This window comes from Siniperca chuatsi, linkage group LG4 (assembly GCF_020085105.1).
Source record: "Siniperca chuatsi isolate FFG_IHB_CAS linkage group LG4, ASM2008510v1, whole genome shotgun sequence".
In the NCBI taxonomy this organism is placed as follows: Eukaryota; Metazoa; Chordata; class Actinopteri; order Centrarchiformes; family Sinipercidae; genus Siniperca; species Siniperca chuatsi.
Genome location: NC_058045.1, coordinates 33,389,707 through 33,406,973, shown reverse-complemented (window position 1 = coordinate 33,406,973; position 17,267 = coordinate 33,389,707). Strand labels below are relative to the sequence as shown.

General features: G+C 43.5%; 1 protein-coding gene across 7 annotated transcripts in view; it reads left to right on the top strand.

Annotated features, from left to right (window-relative positions):
• Positions 1-11,491, top strand: part of lamb1a (laminin, beta 1a) — a 40,850-nt gene extending 29,359 nt beyond the window's left edge. The window contains exons 22-35 of one of the 7 annotated variants that reach the window (XR_006377725.1): positions 225-442; positions 804-900; positions 3,495-3,864; positions 3,945-4,129; positions 5,123-5,364; positions 6,262-6,471; positions 6,554-6,698; positions 8,994-9,201; positions 9,493-9,634; positions 9,769-9,945; positions 10,054-10,213; positions 10,426-10,535; positions 10,574-10,680; positions 10,719-11,491. Coding sequence is in view for 4 of the 7 variants with exons in the window: in XM_044193696.1 (XP_044049631.1) it covers positions 225-442; positions 804-900; positions 3,495-3,864; positions 3,945-4,129; positions 5,123-5,364; positions 6,262-6,471; positions 6,554-6,698; positions 8,994-9,201; positions 9,493-9,634; positions 9,769-9,945; positions 10,054-10,213; positions 10,426-10,535; positions 10,612-10,641 (2,294 nt within the window). In the remaining 3 variants the exon portion in view is untranslated. Of the gene's footprint in view, positions 1-224; positions 443-803; positions 901-3,494; positions 3,865-3,944; positions 4,130-5,122; positions 5,365-6,261; positions 6,472-6,553; positions 6,699-8,993; positions 9,202-9,492; positions 9,635-9,768; positions 9,946-10,053; positions 10,214-10,425 lie in introns of all 7 variants that reach the window. The other 6 variants (XR_006377723.1, XR_006377724.1, XM_044193696.1 and 3 more) reach the window with 6 other exon arrangements.
• The last annotated feature ends 5,776 nt before the right edge of the window (positions 11,492-17,267 follow it).

The following is a 17,267-nucleotide window of genomic DNA, read 5'->3' as shown; positions in this document are numbered from 1 at the left end:
TGACAATATTTGACTATAATCTTGCTGACGTGTTGATAGAAATCTTGATCTTCACTGAGATTGTGACAAAATCTTTTTGTAAAATCTGACTGAAATTTTAACAGATCTTTTAACAAACTCAATCAAAATCCGATCTAAATCTTGATAAAATCTTTATGAAGTCTTGACTGGAATCTAGATTCAAATCTTGTTAAATCCTGATGAAGTCTGGTTCTTGTCCACAGAGTGTGTTTGTAACCAGCTGGGCAGCGATCCCTCCAGCTGTCCGTCGTCCGGCGACTGTCACTGCGACCGCGGCAGTGGTCAGTGTCACTGCCTCCCGAACGTGATTGGTCAACACTGCGAACGCTGCGCGCCCGACACCTGGAACATGGCGAGTGGCCGCGGCTGTCAGACCTGTGACTGCGACCCCAAACATTCGTACGGGACTTCCTGCAACGAGGTGAGGAGCACACTGTAATGTGATGCACAGCAAACTTCAAAATTAAATGATCTGAAACTCAGATCTGTATTACGTTTTCGACTTCACTAAATCCAAAGTTTTAAAATTCATTAAAAGTAAAACATTGTGAGTTAAAGTATGTTCAGCTGTCGTGTCCTCTTGCCTTCATTTATTGAATTTTCTTCAGATTTTTAGTGTAAAAAAAAAATGTTTATTCTAGTTTTAAAGAAAAATTTAAAAAAATGTTTTGCAGCTCAACAAATTGTTCAGAATTCAGCATTGAGTCCATCAGCTCCTGGTTCAGTATTTTGATGATTTCTCTGCTGGACTTCTGAATATAAACAGTTGGTTTCGTCCACAGGTCAGTGGTCAGTGTTCCTGTCAGCCCGGCTTTGGAGGAAGAACATGCAGCGAGTGTAGAGAGCTGTTCTGGGGAGACCCAGAGGTCAAATGTCACGGTACGTTCACTGTTGATATGTACACTACATGAAACCAGATGACTGGTGTTAATATAATAACCTGAAAGGTCGTCAATCAAACATCAGAGTTTTTAAAAAAAGCTCAGTTTTATTAAAACAACATTTTCAGATCCATTCACTCTGGACGATAAAATTCTCAGTGTGAACAGAATAGAGAAGAATTTTCCCAGTTCTCCTCATGAATGTGGACGTGAAGGACTCGACAGGAGGAACCGAGTCAGAGTTCAGATCTGAGTCGGAGTCTTTAACTCGTTCAGAAACAGAAAGTAAAAATCCGACTCGAGCCGTCTGAAGCTCCACCGATGAACAGAGTCATTCAGCTGCTGCCCTGCTGCATCGTGGGAACATTCCTGCTCCCATCCTCTGCTGCGATATGCTGTGACTGACTGAGATTAAGTCCAGATGTTCCCTGAGGCCCGGCGGTCCCAACGCCGTGGAGACGAGACCAGAGATCTGTCTGAACCTCCGAATATCCTTGAAATCCACAAAGAGGCTTTGTTAGTGTGAAGCAGAGCTGAAGGTCAGAAACTGGAGCCCTGGGGGGGGGCACAGAAAATAATTAAAGAAGGAAATAAAGTGGGAGAGAAAGAGAAGAGGAAGTAAAACAAGCTGTCAAACTATAAACTATCATCTGTAGTTTAGATAGAAACTAAAAAACAAACTGTACGTCTCTTCGTCTGAAGTTTGAAGGAGTTTCAGCTGTGTTTAATACAAACCAGATGTTGAACACACACACACACACACACACACACACACACACACACACACACACACACACACTCAGCAAACACAAACTGGTATTTGTAAAGGAAGAATGTGCGTACCTTGCGCAGACTTCAGACCAGCGTGCACACAGTTTTAGCTGAGATAGCTGCAGATGATATGATGAGGTGGACATGAAGTATAAGATGAGAGATGTAGTAAATCGTTGTTTGTTTAGGTTGTTTGCCAGTTTCACTGATTGTGTTATTATTTTTTTGCGTCGACGCAGCATTCTGTAAAATGTCAATCAATTTAGCAATCACTTCCCTGTTAATGATCTTTTAATTTTATCCTGAATTGTGAAGCAGTCTGTAAAGTCTCTTCCAATAAGAGTTCTATTAATGAATCATTGATCATCTTCTGACGTTTAATAATGATGATTGCGATATCACCATGACGATGGTACAGGCGCTGTAACGCTCACACATACTGACAGCTGTTCTGATGCTGTTGGAGAACCTCGACGGTGCAACACAATCGGTGAAATTGCACTCGTTATTGTGCACGTGCGCCCAGTTCCACAATGATTGAGATTCATAAAACAGAACCAGGCGTATGTGCGGCTTTATAACTCTGATGAAAACAGTGCGCATACACATCATCAGACAATCAACAGAAACTTTAACTTTAAATCTGAAGAGGTTTTGTGAATTCAGCGCCTGGACTTTTCTTTCAAGATAAAAACAGAATAAATTAAGATGCTGATGGTGAATCACAACATCGCTCTACTGTCACTGTCCAATGAAATGTCCAAAAATACGTAAGAACAACAAGACTAATGTGAACAGTCATTTGACAGATTGTGTCCACTAGATGGGCAACAAGTAACCACAACTGAGTTTCACAGGATGAACTCCAGCTGTGTAAAGCATTACCATGGCAACCACATGATACAGATGGCTTCCCTCACCACAGCAGACGATCAGCAGAGGACTTAAAATTAGTTTATCTTTTGAATTTATGCTAAAATCAGAAATCTACTGTCATAAAATCCTGTAGTTGATCAGTTTGTTTTCACAGAGTCAGACTGAAACCAGACCGAGATCCTCCTTTTCAGGTGCTCTATGTCTCGTTGTTTAGTCAGGTCTTGAAAAGTCTTGAATGTAACTTGGTGAACCTGTAGAAACCCGGTAGTCCACAGTTCACTTCTTCGCTTTAACCTGAGGAAGACCATCTGCGGTTGAAACGTTATATCAACATTATCAGTCATGTCCACATGAAATAAAAGTAGTTTGTGTTTTTTTGTGTGTACACCGCTTGCACACTGTTCGCTTGAATATTTACATTACAGCAGGAATCAGGAGTAGTAGTAGGTTTGAAGCACGATATTCTGTGTGTATATGTTATTAAACTGAATAGCATTAACACAACAGACATACTTCCTGCTCTCTGTCAGCTCAGTGTCAGCACTGTTAATTTGTCAGATTAGCTGCTAGCGCTATTAGAAAGCCATAATGTTAGCGTTACTCCTGCGGTGAACAGAGTAATGAGGAGGCGTGGCTGCGGCCGGATAACCGAGCGCCAGCAGACCTGGGACCAGCTGACCACCTCTTAACGGAATGTGCATGAATGCATTAAATAATAAATACATAAAAGTAGCGCGATGTCTCCGATGTATAGAATGTATCCAAATGTAATGGAGTAAAGTAATGATTTTTCTCTAAAAGTTACTGGAGTTCATGTAACTCGTCACTACCCACCTCTGAAACCTAACAAGCAGCCTGGCTGTTTAACAGAAACATGTGATGTAGTGATGTACAGGTGTACACTGTGACATCACATTTCTAACCCATGGTGTGTTTCTGCCTTAGCATGTGACTGCGACCCTCGCGGTATCTCAGGGCCGCAGTGTAACAAAGTCAGTGGTCACTGTGTCTGTGTGGACGGGGTTTCTGGTCCACGCTGCGACGCCTGCGCCCGTGGGTTCTCCGGGACCTTCCCCGACTGCCGCCGCTGCCACGAGTGCTTTGCAGAGTGGGACCGCGTCATCGGTCAGCTGACCAATCAGACGCACCGACTCGTCAACAAGGTCAACACCATCAAAGCCAGCGGAGTCAGCGGACCGTACAGGAAGTCCATCGACAGCATGGAGAGGAGCGTTGCCGACATCCGGGTCATCCTGAACCAGCACCCGGCCTCGCAACCGCTGACCGAGATCCAGGAGCTTCTGCAACAAACCAGGTGAGATTAACTTTAATCTTATTTATTATTAATCTCGAGGTTAAAGCAGCTCAGATTAATGACCTGTGTGTGTCCCTTAGTGACCTGATGGGGGCGCTGACCCAGATGTTGAACCACACTGAACAGACTCTGGTCCAGGTGGAGGACTCGGACTCGGCTGCAGAAACTAAACTGGACTCTGTGACGTTGGATGCTCAGAAACTGGAGCGGACGGTTCAGGAGCTGCTAGATCAGGTCAAGTTCATCAAGAACTCTGACATCAGAGGTGAGAAGGGTTAAAGGTCAGCGGGGGTGGGGGTGGGGTCACGTGGCCAGACGGTCTCACACCAGTCAGGACATTTTAATAAAGATTTTAAAGTCCAGGAGTCACAGACCAGATCTGTGATGATGTAAAGTTTATCAAGTCACTTCTGGTCTGGAAGAATACTGGAACCAGTTATTGTCAAGCTTAAGATTTGAAACTGGACCAGAGTTCATTCAGTTCATAGTTCAGTAGTTCAACTACTAACTAACTACTCAAGGTCCACTTACTCACTTGTTCTGGAGCTTTTGACCGTATCGCATCAGAATAAACTGCCAACATGGACGAGAAGTCTTTAGAGAGTAACTTCACCCCCTGAAAATCTTGTTTTTGTTGACCTCCAGTGGTTGAACTTCTCACCGTACTGCAGTGATGTGCAGGTGTGCTCCAGGACACTGTGACATCACTGTTGGGTGTGGTTACAGGTGCAACACACCACACTTGTCAGTGATGCTGTGGGCAGAGGTGAGACAGGTTTAAAACATGCTCTGAAGTTCCTCTTTAAAGTGCTCAGAAACAGTTTAAACGTCTACAGTTACATGGCAACGGAGAACACTGTAAAAAGCTGTCGAACAAGCAAGTAAGTGGACCTTGAGTTGTCAACAGCTGTTTACAATGTCAACGGACTTTCAGTCTCAAGAGTTGATACCGTTGGACAGAGACAGACAGTTTCTTTGTTGTTGCGTCGCCCCCTGTGGACTGGTTTTAAAACTGTCTCTGGATCAGGTTCATCAAAGTCTGGGATTATTACACAAAAGAAACTGAAAAGTCACTTTACACTGAGAATCGACTTCAGTGGACACATTATTATTTTGAATGTGATTAATATTGATTATGGATGATTTGTTTGGGTCGAGCTGCGGAGGTCTGAAGACCTTTTTAGACCTCCAGTAGAATTTAAATAGTTTTCTTCATTGAGGATCTCTCAGCTGATCTGTACTTCCTGTCTGTTGCCAGGGGCGACGGACAGCGTCATCAAGTACTTCCTGCAATCTAAGGCGGCTGAAGCTCAAGCCAACGCCTCCACCATTGACCCGGGAAGCTCTGTAGAAACCTCCGGTGCTCTACGGCAACTCACAGAGGACAAACTGAACCAAACCAGAGAGGAGTTCCTGAGGAGACACACTGAGCATGCTCAGAGACTAGACGACCTGGCAGGAGAGCTGCAGACGCTGGACCTATCAGAGATCAGCCACAAGGTGGGAGATTATAACAAGTTTCTGTTTGTCGTGTTCATGCGTTTCTGCAGTTTGAAGTTTCCGTCGGGACGTGAGACGAAACTTCAGCTTCAGTCAGTTCAGTAAAGTGAAAATCCTCCACTGGCTGCTGATTCACTTTGACTGATTTTCATTTTCACGTCCTTTGTGTTGGTACACGGTGAGTTCGTTCTTAACGACGCTGCAGCTGTTTTTATCTCCAGTTCAAACAAAAATCATAAATCATAACAGAAGTTATCTCAGGGCACTTTTCCTACAGACTTATAATATTATTTACCCAACTAATCCCACCATGAGCAAGCGCAGAACTGTGGCAGAACTTTGAGTCTTTAAGGTTAATGAGAACCGTCTCCTCGGATTTAATCTCCAGATTAAATATAATCTCACTTGTTGTGGAGACTCCCTAACAGGCAAAATGGTGTTTCATATTTTTGTTAATATCTTTCTCATTTTTTGTCACGCACTTTAAACTGACTTTATTTTCATCAAACGTCCATCTCTGCAGACTCCTTCTGATTGGATGATTCTAAAAAAAATGTTGTTGTTTCAAGAAGAAAACTTTTTATTGGCGGATTTTATTTGTAGTTTGGGAGAGGAGAAAAAGTTTATTTGCTGTGAAATGTTTTATGTTCTGCTCTTTTCTGACAGATGTAACTGTTTTGCATATTTTTACATATGTATGTATGTATGTATGTATATATATGTATTTTACATATACATAGATTTTACATATATTTGAGGAGTATAAATGTAGAATATACAGATTAAAGCTTGTAGGTGATTTACTAATATTTTAGTGAAATAAATTTTATCTTTGCATTAAACTCCTTCAGTTTACAGAATCTGCCTTTATTTTCTGGTCTGTCCTGGTTCTTACAGACCTGCGGCAGTCCATCATCAGGCCAGGACTCGTGCTGGTCCTCTCCCTGTGGAGGTCTGGGCTGCGTGGACTCTGAGGGTCAAACCAAGTGTGGAGGTGAAGGATGTGACGGCGTGGTGACGACAGCCAGCAGCGCCTGGAGGAAGGCCCAAGACTCTGAACAGGAAATCATCAGCGCCATGGAGGAAGTGGAGAAACTCTCCAAGATGGTGAGTCTGACGGGTCCTGGTCTGTGCTGGTTCTGGTTCAGGTGGACTGTAGTGGATGTTCCCACCTGTGTTTTGTCTGCAGGTGTCGGAGGCCAAACTGAAAGCAGACGAGGCGAAGCTGAGCGCTCAGGACGTCCTGATGAAGACCAACAGAACCAAACAGAAAGTCGACCAGAGCAACGAGGAGCTGAGAGGTCTCATCAGACAGATCAGAGACTTCCTCACACGTACGTCTCCCACTTCCTGTTTCACACGACTAAACGTCAAACAGCATCTCCTGACATATGAGACTTCAGGTGCCTCGGGTGTTCAGAATCATGTGACTGTTGGTTGCTTTTGGTTTTACCTCTTGTGTTCACAGTCAGAGGAAACACATCGGTCTGAAGTTAAACAGATTCTTTCTGTCAGTAGCAACAGTGCTGGAGATCTGTGAACATGACATTAGAGAGAAGAGAGATTTAAAGAGCTCGCTCTCCTGATCTCCTTCAGCAGGTCGCACCACAGTCCAAGGGCCTGATTGGTCGAGTCGCCTCTGGTTTTTAGTCTTGACCTGGGTATTACTGACAGAGATCTACCACAGGATCACACACTGCACTCGTTTGGGGTCAGCAGGTCCGAAATATAATCAGGAGTCAGCTCTGAAACGCAGGAACTAATGTAAAGATGTATTGTGGTTATATTTAATCTTCGTCATGCTGCAGCGTCCCGAAAACCTTTTTAACAGGTTGTTCTGACTCAGATATATATATATATATATATATATATATATAAATATATATAGTTATAGTATAAGACCCAAGGTGTAGGCTGTGCAAAGAGGCCCCTGAGAGTGTAAGATGCTGGCAGGAAAAGCATACATGGAGCGCCATAACCAAGTAGCTGGCATAGTGTACAGGAACATCTGCACGGAGTATGGACTGGAAACCCCAAGGTCAAAGTGGGAAACACCTCCAAAGGTGGTAGAGAATGACCGAGCCAAGATCCTGTGGGACTTCCAGATCCAGACTGACAGAATGGTAATGGCGAACCAGCCTGACATCGTGGTGGTTGACAAACAGCAGAGGAAAGCCGTTGTGGTTGACGTGGCGATACCAAGCGATGGCAACATCAGGAAAAAGGAACATGAGAAACTAGAGAAGTACCAAGGGCTCAGAGAAGAGCTGGAGAAGGCCTGGAAGGTGAAGGCGACAGTGGTGCCCGTGGTCAATGGAGCACTCGGGGCAGTGACCCCCAAACTGGAGGAGTGGCTACAGCAGATCCCTGGAAGAACACCAGACATCTCGGTCCAGAAGAGCGCAGTACTGGGAACAGCGAAGATACTGCGCAGAACCCTCAAGCTCCCAGGCCTCTGGTAGAGGACCCGAGCTCGAAGGATGAGACCACCCGCGGAGGGTGAAGGACGAAGTTTTTATATATATATATATATATATATATATATATATATATATATATATATATATATATATATATATATATATATATATATATATATATATATATATATATATATAGTTATAATAATCTTGTGTAATATTTAACATGGATTAGTTTCCAAGTGCCCTGCAGGTAAGATGATTGTGATAAGATGAAAATGTAGGAAGCAGGATCAGACAGCAGACTTCACTTGGAGATCAAAATAAGTTATAATAATAGTTATAAAATGTGACAGGAGAGTTTAACTGAAGGAAGTTTCAGGCAGGAAGAAGGTGCTAACATGGGCTAACGTGGGCTAACGTTATACTTGTACAGGAACAGGGTCTGTCAGTGGCATACAGTATGCAATCTTCTGGCTCAAATATGTCGTCCATTTTTTCAGTATTTTAAATGCTGATCATATCAAGGTGAAGATCAGTTTCTCCAGATACTTTGTCTTGTTGACAGTTTCAGTCCAGTCGTTTGTTGGAAGTTTGAGTGGAGACATTTCTGTGTGATGACTTTCTCTTCGAGATTTTCATCCTGAGTTTGTCTGAGATTTGAAACATTACAGGTATAAAAGAGCAATTAACTAATATTCCAAAGAATGTTCATTATTTCTTTAACATTCAACCATTTGTTTACCAGCGTTCATCCTGTCCTCATAAGCCCTCTGAATACGTTTCAGTTTTGGAGTCAGAAAATATCTCGTGATGTTCTTCCATCAGAGCGCGGCTTTCCCAGATATCTGATCTGATAACTGATCATAACAGACCTCTTGTGAGCAAAGCTAAATTATATTATCGGAATCAAAGGAGACGATCTGAGAATCATCTGTAGAAAAATGGAAACTGATGTGATGCCTTTGACTGTGAGAACACCACAGTCACACAGAACGTCCCGTCATCTAAAACCGCACCAGAGAGGCTTATTCAGTGCTCAAGACGTTCCGTTACGATCGAGTGGTCGACCGGCGCGTTCATGTAATCCGTCAGCTGTTCTGCTGCCACGTTTTCAGCCACAAGAAGGAAGTTATTAAATTGACGTGTGTAAAGAAGCGTGACGGGTCAGAAACACGAGCAGTAAGAGGATCGTTTCTGTTGTTTCAGAGGACGCTGCAGACCTGGAGAGCATCGAGCTAGTGGCCAACGAGGTTCTGGCCATGCAGATGCCGACCACGCCGGCTCAGCTGCAGGCCCTGACCGACGAGATCCGACAGAAGGTGGGAGAACTGGGACACGTGGAGACCATCCTGCAGCAGAGCGCCGACGACATCCAGAGAGCCGAGAACCTGCTGGACCAGGCCCGCAGAGCCAGGTGAGTCTTACCTGTTCATCCAGGACTGTTTTACCTGCACAGAGCCAGTTATTTCTGTTTTAGTCCGTTTTTCAACACACATTCGAAGTTCTCATGGAAGTCCAAAGCCAAATAAGACTTTAACACGGTTCTTCTCAACACATTTTAATCTTTCAGTGACCCTCGTTAAATCAAAACCACCAACCCTCCGTGGGATTTATTCAACTCATTTTCCTAATATTTGGTCTTTAAAAAGTGTCACCTCTAACAGCCTGTAATACCTGATGAAATGCGACTTCCTGTGTTGATCAGTGAGGAGGCGGCAGACGTGAAGGACTCTGCAGAGAAGGTGAAGCGAGCTCTGAAAGAAGCTCAGAGAGCTCAGACTGCTGCCAGCAGCGCCATCCAGCAGGCCGCCGCCGACATCCAGAACACCAACAACCTGCTGTCATCCGTCAGTAATGACCCGGGGTTTCACATGTTCACTTCACTGACATCACGTCAGATGTTTACTGAACGTCGACTTCACTGACGTCAGAAAAGCGAAGGCAACGCGTCAGCTGTCCGTGTTGTTGTTGTTGTCCTCAGGTGGAGTCGGAGACGGCCGACGCAGAGTTGAAGCTGAATAACGCCACCCAGAGGCTTCAGCGGCTCGAGCAGGACGTGACGCGGCTGAGAGACAAAGCTGTAAACGTCACGCTGAGCACCGAACGGACCAATCGGGATGCAGCGAGCATCGGAAAGATGGCAGAGGAGTTCAAGAAGGTGAGTTCACCTGTCAGACTGTTAATCAGTTAACATTTAAACACACAGCAGTTCAGTCAGTGAAGGACACTCACATCTGTGTGTTTGTGGTTTTGTGTCTGCGTTTAGGACCTGGACTCGGAGCTGAAGGATAAATACGCCACAGTGGAGCAGCTGATTGGTCAAAAGGCAGGGGGCGTGGCCGATGCAAAGAAGAGGGCAGGTTTACTGCAGCAGGAAGCCAAAGAGCTGCTGCTGAAAGCCAGCGACAAACTGCAGCTGCTCAAAGGTGACCTCACACTGACATCACACCTCATGTCGCCACCCTCAGTGTCCCGATGTAAAACAGGAAACGTCACGTTAGCAGAGCGCCGTGTGGTCGTCTGATCACAACAGTCCACCGTTAGACACAGCCGACGTTTCAGACGCTGCTGTAAAAAAGGTTTTGTTAACATTTCTGTTTGTGTACAGTAAACGGTGATAAAACGTGGTGTTTTTCAGATCTGGAGAAGTCTTACGAAGACAACCAGCGGACTCTGGACGTGAAGGCGGAGCAGCTGGTGGAGCTGGAGGCTGCCGTGAAGGAGCTGCTGCAGGAGATCAGCCACAAGGTCACCGTCTACAGCACCTGTCTGTTCTAAGGTCAAAGGTCACCGTCTACAGCACCTGTCTGTTCTAAGGTCAAAGGTCACCGTCTACAGCACCTGTCTGTTCTAAGGTCAAAGGTCACCGTCTACAGCACCTGTCTGTTCTAAGGTCAAAGGTCACCGTCTACAGCACCTGTCTGTTCTAAGGTCAAAGGTCATATTCAGAGCGTCAGAGTGAGATGAATTAAAGGCACATGACCCAATTTTTAACCTGATCTGTGTGTTAAATCTGAGCTGTTGACCTTTCCTCAGCAGCCAATCAGAAGTGAGAACACTGCCCTATGATCGTCATATGAAGTCAACAGTTTCTTCTGTGACCTGAAACAATCAGAGAAGAAAAAGACCAAAAATTTAAGATTTTCATTCCAAAATTAGATTCTTGTGTTTGAATGATACCAAAGAGTTTATTTGTTTATATGTAACCGCTCTGAGATTGAATGTTTGGACGTCTAACCGTCCCTGAACGCACCCTTAAACAGGTAATGAACTATAAAATGTTCAAAAACAGTTTGATCCTTTTAAGAGTTGTAAAACTCATGAAGTCCATTAAAATGTGAGTTTGGAAAATAAGTTGGAAGCAGCTGAAACTGATCAAACTGATTGATTTGACACAAATGAATTTAATTGGCTGGTTCATCAAATGAGAAAACAAACAATCGTTTCATTAAACCTTCAGTAAAGTTTAACTGCTGTAAAAGTTTTAAGTTGGAGTTTTGAGTTTTTAAATCAGTTGAATGTCTTCGTGAATGTAAAAAAAATCAAAGTGACTTTGATTCCAGTTTAAAAGTGTGAAATTATGAAACCATGTGACTGCAACTTTTTTTACTTCCTCGTTCTGTATTTCCTGTAGTTTTCTGTTTCTACAAGGCCAAAACTTTAAACCCAAAATGATTTTTAATAAAAGCGTCCAGTTAAAATCCCTCTGTCTTTACTTTAGACTGTTTAACAGCAGTTAATGTGTCTGTCGTATGTCTGTTTGTCTAAGTCAGTCAGTTTGTGTTATTGCAGATTTTTGCTCGCACACAAACACCAAAAGAGTTGAGTCGAGTTTATATTTAGATTAAAGTTAGTTTGTGCTGTGGTAATATCAATATTAACAAAGCAACAATAACAGGAATCATAATGGCATTAATAGCAGTTGTCGAGCAGGAACACGACACCTTGATGCGGGTCCGCAGAAGCGGCGTGGACCACGGGAACCTTCGCCCGCCGGTCGTGCTTCATCACCGGCTCTGATTAATCCAGGCGGCCAGCAAGCAGGACGTTCCTGCTGAATGACTTCTTCGCCTCTCTGGATTTTATGTTTCCGACAGAAACCCGGCTTCATTTCAGTTACTACAAAGTGCAGCTGCTCGTCTTTTAACTGCTGAGAGAAACATCACCAGCTTTGCCCTCCACTGGCTTCCTGTCTGGTTCAGGATTATATGTAAAGGCTTTATCAGTAAATCTGTATTAATCATCTTAATGGGCATGTGAGATGTGGTTAGTGATATTTAATATGTGATCTCACAAATGTAAGAAACAGAAAAACAAACTGTACCATGAATTGATGATACGTTTTAGGTTCAAGGTTTTGAGTTCATAAAAAGTTCATACTTTTCACAGTGGTCTAAGTTTGTCTTTCCTGTATTTTATCCTTGTTCTTTTCTTGTAACTGCTCATTTTAATAACCTTTATTAATATTATTATTATCAACAAGATATGTTTAACAGATTAAACCTTCATTGCACAACGATCTAGTGTTAAATATTACAGTTACACTAGGATTATTACATTTTCTACAAAAGGTGGTGTTTGTGGTCCAAACTAAGAGCCAATCAGCTCTTAGATGTGGCGACAGCCAGGCGTTTCCCATCATGCCCCGGGTCTTGCCTGGCTCTAAAAACTGCAGCCGCCTCGATCTCGTGAGCTTATCGTTGCCCACGTGTGCATGACGTCATCTCAAACAGTCAGCTTGTTCAACTGGAAGGAGAGCGAGGAGCACGTGCTCGTGGCTCTGCTGGGCCCCAGTTTCACAAACACACAACATGTAGACCGGCCTACAACAAAGTCCCTGACTAACAAAGGCTTGCACGCTGTGATGTGCACCGGACGGTAGACTGTAGCGGTTCCTGAGGAGCCAAACAGGTCCGGCTCTCCGACAGACAGTCCTGCTGCTTTCAGATGAAATATGAAGTGAGACAGTCTGAAGTTCCTGTGAAACCTCATCAGTCAGGCAAGAGGTCTCACTGCGCCTGTTTTATCAGGATACTTGGCTGAGAAATAACTGTTAGAATTTCCATCCTACAGCTGTTACTATGTCCATTTATTAGTATTTAGTATTAGTAATTTGGTTTACAGCCAAGCAGCTGAGTTCTGTACAGTCTGCAGGCGTTTCAGAGTTTTTTGATTAAGACAAGTGAACAGGCTGTTACAGTAATCGAGGCGTGAGGAGATAAAAGCTTGTACAACAGTTTCTGCATCACTAAGATTTAAAATAGATCGTATTTTTGCAATATTTCTGAGGTGATAGAAACATGATTGGACAAGCTTAGTGATATGTTGCTCAAAACATAAACTGCTATCAAACAGGACACCAAGATTTCTTGCAACAGGCTTGATATATTGTGACAGGTTACCAGTAGATGGCAGTATTTGTTTAGAGATGTGTTGGGGCCCAATAACAAGGATTTCAGTTTTATTTGAGTTGAGCTGAAGAAAATTTATTGACATCCAGTGTTTTATGTCAGACAGGCCGTCCTGCAGAGAGCTCAGCGTACTGAGGTCAGTGGGCTCGACAGGGAGGTACAACTGTGTGTCATCTGCATAACAATGAAAAGAAATACCATGTCTGCAGATTACATCACCCAAAGGAAGCATGTATAAGGAGAACAGTATTGGTCCCAGAATTGAACCTTGAGGCACACCGTACTTCATATGGGAAAAGGATGACATGAAGTTATTACAGTTTTTTCTAATGGCTTGAGCACATTTTTTGTTACTATTGGCTATTTTTGCAAAACTACACATAAATAAGAAAACCCTTCACCAAATCAGCAAAACATTTTAGCTCTTTTGCAAAAGCTAATAAACCTTGCTTAACTCTGGCTATTTTTGCAAAACTACACATAAATAAGAAAACCCTTCACCAAATCAGCAAAACATTTTAGCTCTTTTGCAAAAGCTAATAAACCTTGCTTAACTCTACAAACCTTCGTAAAAATGGTGTTTTCGTATCAAACAGTTAACACAAGCCATCACATTAATAAGCACACAATGCGCCAACTACACACTGATGGAATGAATAAAAAACACATCTGGCTTTTGCTTTCTCTGTGCACAAGCTATGTCAGTTTGAGGTCATACTTTTGTCATAGTTCTGTAAACATACAGGGATCCAAACTTCAAGTACTGGTGTTTATTTACACATATCAAAACAAAACAACAAGTGTTTTTTTCCAAGACAAAACACAAAATAGTAATTTCACTGAGAAAAAAAAAATCAGTTTACATCGTGTCGTCTCTCTGGGTCCGGCCACAAAATTTCGTCTACATCACATGCAATGTCCTCTCGTCCGAGGCACCGGGGAAAATATCTCCTGGAGTGCCGTATCCAGGACCGACATGATGCCTGGTCAACATCCCCACATGCCTCCTCCATGGCCTGTAAAAGGGCTATGCGTTGATGGGGATGAGGCTCATAGACCTTCCAGCGCCAGGCAGAGAAGAACTCTTCAGTCAGAGTCAAGAATGGAGAGTATGGGGGGAGGTTGAGTACAGTGAAGAGCGGGCGATCTGTAAACCAGTTGCGGACCAAAGCAGCCCTTTGGAAACTAACATTGTCCCATATGATGACACATCTGGTCTGCTCTGGGCTCTGAACATTAGTGAGCATGTCACGTAAGGTGTCCAGGAATGTAATAATGTGTGCAGTGTTATATGGGCCTATGATGGTGAACAACACCATTTTGACTAATAGCTGCACACAAAGTTATGTTACCACCACGTTGTCCTGGGACATTGATGATGGCACGGTGTCCAATAATGTTCCTGCCACGTCTCCTGGTTTTACTGAGGTTAAAACCGGCCTCATCCACAAAAAGCTGCTCATGACCCATGGCATCTGCTCTAGCTCCATCGCTCTCTGGACAAGACAAAACAAATGCAGCACAGCAGGCTCGTGCACAGTACTACAGTCTGCACTTCCAGATTCAGTACCAATGATACTGTAGCTTACCGTCACACAGTCATATCGCAGTTGTTTTACACGTTCACTGTTTCTTTCAAAAGGGACTCTGTAGATTTGTTTCATTCGGATTCTGTTGCGGACGACTTAATGCAGAAATGCTCACATTGTGTATGTTTTGGAAGGTGGTGTCATCCTCAGTTATGCGCTGCTGAATTTCTCGTAGCCTTGTGGAATCATTTGCAATCACCATATTGACTATATGGGTCTGTTGTTCTGCAGTGAGCATTCTTCCTCTGCCGCCAGCATCTGGACGTCTAGCAATTCTGTAAAGTAACAATTTCAGTATTTTTACATGTATGGTATTGTTGTGTTTCGCATTAGAGTAAGGCAGTGCTACAAAGCTTAGTGCAAAGTGACTGTACTAACCGATTCTCATTTCGAAATGTCCTTATGATGCTTGCTACAGTGAAGCGGCTCAAGTTAGGCTGAACCCGTTGGCCAGCTTCCCTCAGGGTCGTTCCATGGTGGATTACCCTTCCTCTTCCCTCTCCTCGTCCTCCTCTTGCTCTTCCTTGTCCTCTTCCTCTAACTTTACCTCCTTGTCCTTGTCGTCCTCTCCCTCTCGCTTCTTCACCTTCGCGTCCTCTTTCTCCTTCTCTTCCTCCTACTTCTTCACCTCCACGTCCTCTTCCTCCTCCTACTTCTTCACCTCCACGTCCTCTTCCTCGGCCTCCTCTAATTCTCACTCTTCTCACTCTTCCTGCTCCCTCCATGGTACTCCACATGGACAGCTTACCTGTGGCTTATTTATATTGCTTAGGCTGATTGCAAAGTGAACTAATGATCTAAAACAGTGTTCACGTGTGACGGTGTGCCAGCCAGTTGGCAGAACAGTGTAAATAACAGCCATACATGTGTATAGTTTTGCTAGGAGTGTTAATCATTTGGAAATTGAGTGTAAAGCAGTGAGTTGTGTTTACAGTTCTGCAAAAAGAGTGCTGTGCAGTGGATTGTACCTACAGTTTTGCAATTGCAGTTTTGTGTGTGTTACAAAATTGCAAGCAGTGTTTGTGCTTTTAGTTTTGCAAACTCAGTGAGTGGTTTTGCTATAAGTATTAATAGTTTTAGAAGTTGTGCTATAAGAATCAGGGTTAGGGTTTAAGCATTCAGAAAAAACTGTAATGCTAACACAAACTTTCCTATTGGACAGATAAGATGAGAACCAGCCTAGTGCAGTGCCAGATATGCCCACCCAGTCTGTCTAAAAAAATGCCATGATCAACTGGCAGCACTGAAGTCCAGCAGCACAAGAATTGAACACATGCCTGCGTCTGCATTCATTAAAAGGTCATTAGTGACTTTGAGGAGGGCTGTCTCAGTGCTGTGGTGCTGACGAAAGCCAGACTGGAACTTTTCAAAGGTATTATTGTTTTCCACAGCAGCAAGGAGCTGCTTAGATACAAGTTTTCAAGAATCTTTGAAATAAAAGGCAGTTTGGAGATTGGGTGGTAGTTATCCAGGAGGGTGGGATCAAGCCCAGGTTTTTTTAGGACTGGCTGGACACAAGCTGTTTTAAAGTGATCTGGGACGCAGCCAGTAGACAGCGAGCTAATAATAAATAAAATAATTTGTAAAATATGTAAAATAATCCAACTTCCAATAAAAACCTAGTTGGGACTTTGTCCAGAGGGCTGGAGGACACGATGTCTGCGAGTTCAGGCAGCGTAACAGCAGAAAAATTGCTCAAAGGATCCCTGAGCAGGTGATCCACATCTAAAAAGGCAGGATTGGGGGTGATATCAGATCTTATTAACTCCACCTTTCCAGCAAAGTGCAAAAGAAACTTTTCACATTCAGCATCACACTCAGCAGGGGCACAAGGAGAGGGTTAACTAACTGATCCACAGTCTGAAACAGGAATCTGGGGAACAGTCAGAACAGTCAGGTACAGGTGAGTTGGATGATGATGTCACAGAACAGTCAGGTACAGGTGAGTTGGATGATGATGTCACAGAACAGTCAGGTACAGGTGAGTTGGATGATGATGTCACAGAACAGTCAGGTACAGGTGAGTTGGATGATGATGTCACAGAACAGTCAGGTACAGGTGAGTTGGATGATGATGTCACAGAACAGTCAGGTACAGGTGAGTTGGATGATGATGTCACAGAACAGTCAGGTACAGGTGAGTTGGATGATGATGTCAGTATGAACGCTGTATTGGTAACGGCCTGCTGTGACTGTATACAGACTGAAACACAGTTAAATGACAGCAGAGCTCAGCGTTGATGTTTCAGACTGAAATATGAGATATGGACCGCCTCTTCCTCTTCTTCTTCTTCTTCTTGATGTTTTTGGTGGTTGGTAAACAATAGAATGGTGCATTACTGCCACCAACTGGTACGGACTCTAAATTTAAACCACTATTAATAAATAAAATAGAAATAATCAAGAGCACAAAACTTTCACATCCTCTTAATCAGATTTGTTTCTCCTCAGATAATGAAACTAAAATAAGTAACATTCAT